General features: G+C 45.5%; 1 protein-coding gene across 1 annotated transcript; it reads right to left on the bottom strand.

Moving 5' to 3' along the window:
• Window positions 1-3,240: 3,240 nt before the first annotated feature.
• On the bottom strand, window positions 3,241-4,686 carry LOC119310348 (DNA (cytosine-5)-methyltransferase 1A-like). Its single transcript, XM_037586129.1, has 3 exons — window positions 4,680-4,686; window positions 4,211-4,279; window positions 3,241-3,520 (listed from the first exon to the last, which is right to left on the bottom strand). The coding sequence occupies exons 1-3, from the start codon at window positions 4,684-4,686 to the stop codon at window positions 3,246-3,248; spliced, it is 351 nt and encodes a 116-aa protein (XP_037442026.1). The 3' UTR covers window positions 3,241-3,245.
• Between the last annotated feature and the right edge of the window lie 7,475 nt (window positions 4,687-12,161).

Raw genomic sequence — 12,161 nt, 5'->3', positions numbered from 1 at the left:
AGATTTGGAGAAATCACGTGGCGTCAAAGGAGTACACGCTGACACGATCGCCAAAGCAAACCAGAAACCAGATCCTTAGCAAAACGTCCAAATCGATACCGCCTGAAAACAAAAACAAAAACCAAACAACACGGCGAAGGAACCAAACCGACACAAAAGACGGCGAGCAAGCACGCGCAGCCGAAGATTCGTTCATGATTAGACAACAAAGCTTTGTGTGGAGCAATTAAATAGCATGCGAAACAAATGTCCTTCGCGGTCCGAGAGAAGACATTGCCACATATTTATAGCCTCAACCATACCATCATGAGATTATTGAGCATCGCATTTTACAACTTTAAACGACAACCGGAGAATAGCATGAGATCATGCCTCATAAGTGGTAACAATCGAATCAACTGATAAGAGGACCAAAGGCATAGACAGGAAAATTAACACGGAGAAGTGGCAAGCCGATGTTCGATTGAGGGAAGGACACTAGGCAACTGAGGGTAGCGTTGTCACCAAGTACACTATCATACCCTTGTTGCTTTGCTTGTCCATAACACTTATAATGAGGCTTGCAAGACAGTTCTCTGGTGTTTCATCCTTGTGTTTATCTGAACCAGCTTGCTCATCGTCACAAATCTGCTTCCTTTTATTCTTTCTCGTAGCAGGCGCCTTCCTTGCCAGGGTCAGCTTAACATTGGTCGGTAGCTGGTTCATAGACAAGGCAAACTCAATCAACTATATGAAGAAGTTTGTCAACAAGATGAGATGGACACAAAATTAAATTTGGCAATATCATTCTGACCTGCTGGAGAGCTCCAGTGCCAGGATCATATAAATGTTCACAGTAAAAGGCGTGCTCAACTACTACTGGAAGATTTGAATTTGGAAGGTCATCCTTGTTAGGTTTAATCTTTATTTCATATCTGCATGTGTTTTTGCTTTTGTATTGCATGTAGTTCATTAGGTGAGTCGTGGGTAGGAGTCTTGGAGCAGCAAGCGTGCAAGGCGAGATGCCAGATCGTCTGAAGCGATGTAGATGGTGAGATGCCTGGTGTCGTGTGAATCGGCACGCCGCCGCATGAAACGGCAAGCTGAAGCCAAGGCCCTGAGGAGTAGATGGGTGACTTTGTTAGTATTGCATGCCAGGTCTTTAGGACCCTGGAGAGAATCCAGGAAGAAGATTAGCCGCATGGGTTAATTGGTTAGTGGTGCATTGGTGCGTGGGTTAGTGCCACAAAATTGGAGCGGGTTTGCCCCGGCTGTATCAATGCGTATGTGTTCTATTTAAGAGCTGTACGCCATGTTTGCATTCAGAAAGAGAATACAGAGAAGATAAATGGCTATGTGATACAACGGCCACCAAATATCTGCGTTCTTGTGTTCTTCCTTGAGCTTTGAGAGGAAGCTAGAGGAAGAAGAAGAGGAGCTGGTGCTGTAAACCTCACATTATCCCTCTATCATCGCAACAGGCACACTAACCATATTTTCACTATAGTACACCTGGATCAAACAACAAAGAGAACTAGATTAAATTCCAAGTGTAAAACATAAAGTTAGGGGCACCCCGCAAACAAAAAAACATAAAGTTAGGTGTAAACACAGGCACAATATGATGGTAATGATGCACGTAAAAAATGTGGTAAACATAAGGTAGAGTGCCAAACCTCTGTGATATCTGAAGAGTAAGCTTTATCCGATGAAATATCCTTGGGCCTGTATAGCCTTCTTACACTGACTTTTGTTGATTTCGATTAGCTTTATAAGATCCAGCAGCAGCATTGACACTCTGCAAACAACATACCACATAGGGCTTCAGGCCCACATTTCTTCCAGCCCGGTAGGCCCCACGGCCCTCGACTCGAGGGAAAAACTCGGGATTGATATACAGGAAGTCATGAACATTTTATGTGACATTTTTTAGGACAAAGCTGGTTTCTGACAGTATTTTGAATTCTTCACCAACCGCTACTCGCTCCTCACAGGAACTACAAGTGCCACCTCCATTACCCATTTTCTCATAAGGGAGGGAGAAAAAGCCACCTTTCTCAGGACAGTATAGGATTTTACAGATAGACTCCACCAGCAAACCTTTCTTCTTCCTATCCTGAGTGTTGGCCTTCTCCACCCTAATAGCTTCCAACTGGTCTCTTCTGCACTTGTGACCCCAGGGAATTAGCTGGAAGTTGACAGTAACCGATTCTCTCATGTCACCTACTTTGAACTGTAAACAGTCATTGGTAAAGAACACCTGTCTTTCGTTTGCAGCGTTCCAGGACAGTGTGTGAACCATTTTGCAGAACTCTTCCATGAATCATTTGTGTGCCATCATGTGTCTCATACATATACTCAACAAAACACATAATGGCTTCTCTTGAATCACCTTCCCATGTGACTGCCCCACCAACAATAATACTTAGATCTCCAACTCTAACACTTATGTACAGAGCTTCTCCAGTGGTGTTTTTCCAACCATTTGACCTTCCCAGTTTATTTCTTCACAAACATCTAATGATGTCACTCTAGACCTTGTTGGTGGCAAGGTCCTCGAAACATGTTCCTCGCCAACTTCAACCTCCCCTTCAGCATCATCTTCTTCCTTTTCTTCCTGTTCCTCCTCAAATACCTTTTGCTCGTCATTCTCACCCCTTCCTTTGAATCCTCTGCGAAATGGGTTGCATAGTAATCACCCCATATCCTGCTGACCGACTTTGTGGTTGTCGCACGCATAAGATTTCGTTTTGATATTGGGGTCATTTTTGCACTTGGGTTCAAATTCCCTCCTCTCGCCACATGAGATTTCTTCTTCATTGCTAGCTTCATGTGACCTCTTTCTTCCATCCTCTTGACAAGGCCTGTGACGAAGGCGCACCGTCGAATGTACTCATCTGGATAATTTGCGAACTGTTGAAGGATTATCTGTGTCCATGCACCAGAACATATCTTTCAACAAGTGTTGCATCTTTTGAAATGAAAGCATGGTACCCTCTCTTAAATTCTGCTACTCTCTTGGTAACATGAGCGAAAGAAAGTTTTGATGCGCGAGTTTGTTCTTTTAAAATGGCAATGACACTAACAGCCAGTCTTGCTATTTGAAGGACAGTGTCACACCATGGCGCAACTTGTACCTTGGTTGGCGCAACTTGTACCTTGAATAATATAATTTTTTATGCAAGTTAAGAGGAAGGTTTAGTTGTGAGGGAATGCAAGATCCTAAGTAAAATGCAAAAGACATAAGATCGTAATTGCATGACAAGCTATTGATTGAACATATGTGCGTGCAGTACATAATTGATTCCTGTTCTTGTCAACATAACTGCCTCCGTTTCCTCCTCAATTCTGATTTTCTTGGGTGTGACAAGTGAATCTTCTTCAGATAATTCAAATGCCTTCTCACTGAAATTCGAACGGGCAACTTCTCTTTTTGGTCTCTTGCAGCCAATGGCATCATGACCAATATTGGTGGTAACATTGCTCTCCTCAATTATATTCTCATTTCCGCTTTTAGGCTTTGCTCGGCGTCTCTTTGTTCCTGAAAGCGACAAAAATGTTGGACACATTTTTGATAGAAATGTTAGACACATTTTTCAACAAATATTGGACACGCTGAAAAATCCGAATGTAGTGCAATTATGTATGCATCAGATGAATCCCATACATAAAATATTAAAATGGCGGTCTAACTACTCAATCTTTTATTGACCGAATATGATTATGCTCACTTACTACACATAGCGGCCTTGTAAAATATATTGTTGAATGATTAGTTAAATGCATGCGTCGCAAATGTACCAATAAATAACAATGGTGTCCCAATCCATAGTTTCATATACTACACCGCACATCAAACTTATAAAAATAATAATATTATGACCGTTTAATTTTCTAATATGGAGAAGTGCAATGTTGCGAAACTATAGCATTTCCAGGAATAAGTTTATCTACAATTTGGGAACCAAAATAGCAAGGTAAGCACATATATCAGTAGTACCAGCAGAATGTGGAGAGTTCGACATAATTCCCTTGTATAGTTTAGAATCAAGTAGATGTGTCAATTAGAAGTTTAGATAAATATAACAATCAAATTACAAAATCAAGAGTTTAGCGGTTACACCGCAAAGCAACAATTTATTAACACATTTTCAAACAAGGACATATATGGAAGAGCTAGACATGGTGAACGCAAAAAATGATGGGGTGGGGAGGGGGGCAAAAAACTTACCTGTCCGGTTCAATCTACAAATCTCCGGCAAGGCCAGATCACGATTCACCACCACCGAAACCAAGACTCCTGCACAACATAACGATTAGACTATTAGAAAAACATCGTAATTCAAAGTTCAGATGTGAAAACACAGATCTATGCAAACATAACTAGATTCCACCATAAATCAAATAGAAGCACGTCCACCCAAATTCAAACTACGCAAATACAACTAGCGATGTCACCATAAATCGAGCGTAGAAGCTTCACCCAGATTCGAACCAAATAGGTGACAAGACATCATCATGTATAAATCGAAAATAGAATCACAGCAAGTACACAAAGCGATCAGAAGAAATAAAGCAACCAAGAGCAGATGGAGAAAAATGGAGAGAGGCGCGATGCAACCTAGCTATGGGGAATTGGGCACACATGCTCCACACAAGAAAGCAAGATCTACAGATCTGCAAGAAGTATCAATGTCAACCATGCATGGAGTGATGGCGTTAATTACCTCGGTGGTGCAATCCAGGGGCGGGCCCAGGAATTGAAGTGTGTGTATTCAAATTTTAGAAACTTTTTTTGAAGCCTATAGCCTTCAATTTGGCGTGTATAACCGACTATAGCGACACATTGTACTAGTTGTAAAATATATTCAAAAAGATATCTTGTAATATATTATATTTATAAAAATTGACCAATACTTGGAATTGTGCAACATATAGAAGTAATAATTTTTCAACATAACACGGCAATATCTAAGATATATAGAGGATAGAAAATAGAAAATGATAAGAAAGCTTACAAATTACTCCCTCCGTTCCAAAATAAGTGATTTCCGATGCTTTGAAAATGAGTGATGATGTCTTCACCCTTAACTTGCAAGAATAATTCCGTTTTATTGACTAATATTTATAGATTATGCTCATTGTAACAAATTCAAAATTTATAGACACTCTCACATTACAAATTCAAATGAAAAGTTGCAAATTATCATGTATAAACAATTCATAATTGACTGCAAACAACTCTCTAATTTCACTATAATTAAGTAGAAAGACAAGTGGTCAAAAACTTACTTAGTCTTGTACCTTTGTACTGCAGCCTGCTGGACAGTACGAAAAGAAAACCATGTCCCTGCCAGCAGTGAGAAATGAATTCAGTTCGACTAAGAAAATAAGAATGGCATGAGAGAGGAAATCCCAATTTCAGAAGGCGAAGGATTAATATATCTGATTAGCAATTATACCTGAATCTGTGGGCTGTGGCTTGGAGATTGCATCGATGCCTGATGCCCGTTGCGGACTGCAGGGATCAGAATCAAAGGGGGCGAGGGATGGATTTGCTGCTCCATCCGCGCCGCCGCACGCACGTGCGATCGCCAATCAGGCGATGGCAACAGCTCCGGCCGCCTGGTGGCTCGCGTGCGAAGAGATCGAGCAGGGGAAGGAAGGTGCCGATTATCCTGCCGCGTCTGATCGATGGACAGTGCGTGTGCTGTGCGCTACAGCCATTTGGGCCAATGGGCCAAGTCGTGGTGTTGAGGGAAAATAGAGGGTGGGCTAGCCTCTGTTTTGGGCTGAAATGCCTAACTACCATGTGTTGCGTATCAGTTTCGTTTTTCCTTGTACGCACACAGTATATATACCTAGTTTTTTGGCAAAAATCATGGGTATTCTACTGAATACCCTTGAATTAAGGTGGGCCCTCCCCTGGTGCAATCTACATCTCCACCAAGGGCAGACCACAGGTCCACCACCAAGGTTGAAACTCTTGCACAACAAACGATGGAATAGACCTTACAGAAGTATCCTAATCAAGGTCGAAACATGGATCTATGCAAATACAAAAAGATGCAACCACGAATTGGACATTTAAGCAAGTTCATCTGGTTTCAAAATACATCAAACACAAACAACGATGCCACCATTTATAAATCAAGCCGCAGAAGCACGGTCACCCGGATTCAAACCAAACAAAATACACAAACACAAACAGCGATGCCACCATTTATAGATGCAAGTACGGAGAGTGATCGGAACCTATGAGTAGGCGGCCGGTGACACTGCTCCAGAGAACAAAGCAAGATCAAGCCAAAAGAAAAAAAACACGATATAGACATGATCCTAGCACTGGCCGGTCGGTTGGCGATCATGATCCATCCAAGGCTAGGACAAAAGTATGGCACATGCACGTAAAGGAGGTAGAGAACCACATGTAAAACCGGGGTGTGAAGCACCTCAGCAGGACGCGGACGAATCCCATCTACACCCACCATGGAGGCGAGAACGGACGCGAGATCCTCGACCAAAACTCATGAAAAGAAAGATCGGAGAAAACCAGACACAAGACGTGATTCCAGCCTCCCCTACCTGGTCTCGGCTATCTATATCCTTGATCCAAAGCAAAGATCCGGACGGAAAAAGCACGGCGTCCGGTTGGGAGCACTTGAGCAAGGTAGAAAACACCGATGGCCGGTAGAGGACGCGGACGAAGCACCTGGTCGAGCCTCACATAGATCATCGGCAAAACGATCTACTGGCTGGCTGGCTACACGCACATCATGCAGGCAGGCAAGACCGCAAGATCCACGATCAAGAGTTGCGAACCCACTAGAAAGATTTGGAGAAATCGTGTGGCGTCAAAGGAGTACACGCTGACACGATCGGCAAAGCAGACCAGAAACCAGATCCTCAGCGAAACGTCCAAATCGATCCCGCCCAAAAACTAAAACCAAAACCAAACAACAAGAAGAAGGAACCAAACCGACACAAAAGACGGCGAGCAAGCACGCGACGCCGAAGATTCTTTCATGATTAGAAAACAAAGCTTTGTGTGGAGCAATTAAACAACATGCGAAACAAATGTCCTTTGCGGCCCGAGAGAAAGACATTGCCACATATTTATAGCCTCAACCGCACCATCGCGAGATTATTGAGCATGGCATTTTACCACTTTAAACGACAACCGGAGAATCGCATGAGATCATGCCTCATAAGAGGTAACGATTGAATCAACTGATAAGAGGACAAAAGGCATAGATAGGAAAATTAACAGGGAGAAGAGGCAAGCCGAGGTACGATTGAGGGAAGGACACTGGGCAACTTCCTTTGAATCCTCTGCGAAATGGGTTGCATAGTAATCACCCCATATCCTGCTGACCGACTTTGTGGTTGTCGCACGCATAAGATTTCGTTTTGATATTGGGGTCATTTTTGCACTTGGGTTCAAATTCCCTCCTCTCGCCACATGAGATTTCTTCTTCATTGCTAGCTTCATGTGACCTCTTTCTTCCATCCTCTTGACAAGGCCTGTGACGAAGGCGCACCGTCGAATGTACTCATCTGGATAATTTGCGAACCGTTGAAGGATTATCTGTGTCCATGCACCACAACATATCTTTCAACAAGTGTTGCATCTTTTGAAATGAAAGCATGGTACCCTCTCTTAAATTCTGCTACTCTCTTGGTAACATGAGCGAAAGAAAGTTTTGATGCGCGAGTTTGTTCTTTTAAAATGGCAATGACACTAACAGCCAGTCTTGCTATTTGAAGGACAGTGTCACACCATGGCGCAACTTGTACCTTGGTTGGCGCAACTTGTACCTTGAATAATATAAATTTTTATGCAAGTTAAGAGGAAGGTTTAGTTGTGAGGGAATGCAAGATCCTAAGTAAAATGCAAAAGACATAAGATCGTAATTGCATGACAAGCTATTGATTGAACATATGTGCGTGCAGTACATAATTGATTCCTGTTCTTGTCAACATAACTGCCTCCGTTTCCTCCTCAATTCTGATTTTCTTGGGTGTGACAAGTGAATCTTCTTCAGATAATTCAAATGCCTTCTCACTGAAATTCGAACGGGCAACTTCTCTTTTTGGTCTCTTGCAGCCAATGGCATCATGACCAATATTGGTGGTAACATTGCTCTCCTCAATTATATTCTCATTTCCGCTTTTAGGCTTTGCTCGGCGTCTCTTTGTTCCTGAAAGCGACAAAAATGTTGGACACATTTTTGATAGAAATGTTAGACACATTTTTCAACAAATATTGGACACGCTGAAAAATCCGAATGTAGTGCAATTATGTATGCATCAGATGAATCCCATACATAAAATATTAAAATGGCGGTCTAACTACTCAATCTTTTATTGACCGAATATGATTATGCTCACTTACTACACATAGCGGCCTTGTAAAATATATTGTTGAATGATTAGTTAAATGCATGCGTCGAAAATGTACCAATAAATAACAATGGTGTCCCAATCCATAGTTTCATATACTACACCGCACATCAAACTTATAAAAATAATAATATTATGACCGTTTAATTTTCTAATATGGAGAAGTGCAATGTTGCGAAACTATAGCATTTCCAGGAATAAGTTTATCTACAATTTGGGAACCAAAATAGCAAGGTAAGCACATATATCAGTAGTACCAGCAGAATGTGGAGAGTTCGACATAATTCCCTTGTATAGTTTAGAATCAAGTAGATGGGTCAATTAGAAGTTTAGATAAATATAACAATCAAATTCCAAAATCAAGAGTTTAGCGGTTACACTGCAAAGCAACAATTTATTAACACATTTTCAAACAAGGACATATATGGAAGAGCTAGACATGGTGAACGCAAAAAATGATGGGGTGGGGAGGGGGACAAAAAACTTACCTGACCGGTTCAATCCACAAATCTCCGGCAATGCCAGATCACGATTCACCACCACCGAAACCAAGACTCATGCACAACATAACGATTAGACTATTAGAAAAACATCCTAATTCGAAGTTCAGATATGAAAACACAGATCTATGCAAACATAACTAGATGCCACCATAAATCAAATAGAAGCACGTCCACCCAAATTCAAACTACGCAAATACAACTAGTGATGTCACCATAAATCACGCGTAGAAGCTTCACCCAGATTTGAACCAAATAGGTGACGAGACGTCACCATGTATAAATCGAAAATAGAATCACAGTAAGCCGGATTCAAACCAAAAGGGGTGATGAAATGGCAAGTATGTTGTTGCAACTCTCTCTCTCTCTCTCGTAGCTAGATGTAGAAGAAGGAGGAGCACACAGTATACTGGAGTTTCACCCAGCACCAACTGGATTTACAAACACACTCATGACCGTGCTTTGTAGTCGTACAGCAGAGTAGCGCCCACGCACACATGACCCGGCCATGGCCACTAATCCATGCATGCACAAACTACTGGCTGCTGCATGCGATCCGCTCGGCCTCTCGCAACGCACAAACGCGCTGGACGCGGCTCGATCCATCTGATCGCAAGGGCCTTCCAACTGCATGGTGCATGCACAGCTCCTCCACGCCACATGCACGAGTTAAGCTAACTCAGTCCAGCACACGCACATACGAACCTGACACGGACACACACCGCCATACACACACATACGCCACACTTCCGCTGCGTCCCGCCTGTCCCGCACGCACCTGACGCGCCCGACGAGCCCGACACCATCAGTGCGTCTCGCCCGCCCCGCGCGCACCCGACGCGTCCGACGAGTCCGACCACTTCATGCGACGTGGCTTATTCCAACACACCCCCTAAGCCATGGCCTAGAGGAGTCTGCCGTCGTCGACGTTGGCGCCGGCCAAGAGAGCCTGCTCCGCCGCTGGTCCTTTCTGCAGCTGCGGGCACTCGCGCTGGAAGTGCCCGTGCTCCCCGCACTTGTAGCAGCGCCTGCGCCTATTACCGCTGCTCCCCTACGCCACGATGCGCCCATCGTCGTCGGCCCGTGCTCCGCCTTGCTGCCGCTCCCGCGCTCGCCACTGCGCCGCCGTGAACAGGAGTTGTCCGTCCGCCTGCTCGCCGCTGTCCTGCGGTCGACGCCGAACTCGCTCGTTGAACGCGCCCAGCCGCCCGAGCGCTTCGTCGAACGCCATTGTCGTCACGTCGTGGAACTGCTCGATGCCGGCGACGGCGGGGAAGAGCCAATCCGGCACCGTAGCCAGCAGCTTCTTGACGAGCGCCGCGTCGCCCAGCGTCTCCCGGAGGTTGGCGTACCTCGCCACCATCGCCGCGAGCCTCCCGCCGTACACGTCGAGCTGCTCGCCGTCCGCCATCTTCAGGCGGTCAAAATCGCCGCGCAGCGTCGCCAGCCTCGCCGCATGGACCAGATCGGCGCCGACGAACCTCACCTTCAGAGAGTCCCATACCTCCCTGGCGGTGAGCTTCGTCGATACCTGCAGCAGCACATCCTCCGGCAATGCCCCGAGAAGCAACGCGCGCTCCATCTTGTCCTTCCGCGCGTTCACCGCCGCGTCGCCCGGCGCCACCGCCTTCCATACGGTGTGGACGTCGAGGATCGCCTGTGCCTTGATGGCCCAGACCGTGTAGTTGTCCGCGGTCATCATCGGTATCGCCATCGTCGCCGATCCGCCCGCGCCGCCGCCGTGTGGGACAAACGCCATGGTCGTCGGTGATCGCCCGAACCGAAGCTCTGTATATCAATTGTTGTTGCAGCTCTCTCTCTCGTAGCTAGAGGTAGAAGAAGGAGGAGCACACAGTATACTGGAGTTTCACCCGGCTTCGCAGCCCCATTACTATTCTCAGAGCACCAACTGGATTTACAAACACACTCGTGACCGTGCTTTGTAGTCCTACAGCAGAGTAGCGCCCACGCACACATGACCCGGCCATGGCCACTAATCCATGCATGCACAAATTACTGGTTGCTGCATGCGATCCGCTCGGCCTCACGCAACGCACAAACGCGCTGGACGCGGCTCGATCCATCTGATCGCAAGGGCCTTCCAACTGCATGGTGCATGCACAGCTCCTCCACGCCACATGCACGAGTCAAGCTAACTAACTCCAGCACACGCACCTACGAACCTGACACGGACACACACGGCCATACACACACATACGCCACACTTCTGCTGCGTGCCGACCGTCCCATACCTCCCAACGCCCGACGAGCACGACACCACCAGTGCGTCCCGCCCGTTCCGCGCGCACCCGACGTGCCCGACGAGCCCGGCCACTCCATGCGACGTGGCTTATTCCAACAAAGTACACAAAGCGATCAGAAGAAATAAAGCAACCAAGAGCAGATGGAGAAAAATGGAGAGAGGCGCGATGCAACCTAGCTATGGGCAATTGGGCACACATGCTCCACACAAGAAAGCAAGATCTACAGATCTGCAAGAAGTATCAATATCAACCATCCGTGGAGTGATGGCGTTAATTACCTCGGTGGTGCAATCTACATCTCCACCAAGGGCAGACCACAGGTCCACCACCAAGGTTGAAACTCTTGCACAATAAACGATGGAATAGACCTTACAGAAGCATCCTAATCAAGGTCAAAACATGGATCTATGCAAATACAAAAAGATGTAACCACGAATTGGACATATAAGCAAGTTCATCTCGTTTCAAAATACACAAACACAAACAGCGATGCCACCATTTATAAATCAAGCCGCAGAAGCACGGTCACCCGGATTCAAACCAAACAAAATACACAAACACAAACAGCGATGCCACCATTTATAGATGCAAGTACGGAGAGTGATCGGAACCTATGAGTAGGCGGTCGGTGACACTGCTCCACAGAACAAAGCAAGATCAAGCCAAAAGAAAAAAAACATGATATAAACATGATCCTAGCACTGGTCAGTCGGTTGGCGATCATGATCCATCAAAGGCTAGGACAAAAGTATGGCACATGCACGTGAAGGAGGTAGAGAACCACATGTAAATCCGGGGTGTGAAGCACCTTGCAGGACGTGGACGAATCCCATCTACACCCACCATGGAGGCGAGAACGGACGCGAGATCCTCGAGCAAAACTTATGGAAAGAAAGATCGGAGAAAACCAGACACAAGACGTGATTCCAGCCTCCCCTGCCTGGTCTCGGCTATCTATATCATTGATCCAAAGCAAAGGTCCGGACGGAAAAATCATGGCGTCGGGTTGGGAGCA

This window comes from Triticum dicoccoides, chromosome 5B, assembly GCF_002162155.2.
Source record: "Triticum dicoccoides isolate Atlit2015 ecotype Zavitan chromosome 5B, WEW_v2.0, whole genome shotgun sequence".
Taxonomy (NCBI): Eukaryota; Viridiplantae; Streptophyta; class Magnoliopsida; order Poales; family Poaceae; genus Triticum; species Triticum dicoccoides.
The sequence above is the reverse complement of the archived record's forward strand: the minus strand, read 5'-3'. Positions and strand labels throughout refer to the sequence as shown.

Excerpts from the sequence above, each read along its gene's own strand:
- LOC119310348 (XM_037586129.1), bottom strand. Across the intron at positions 3,521-4,210 it reads TTGTAGATTGAACCGGACAG|GAACAAAGAGACGCCGAGCA; the intron begins GTAAGTTTTTTG and ends TGTCGCTTTCAG.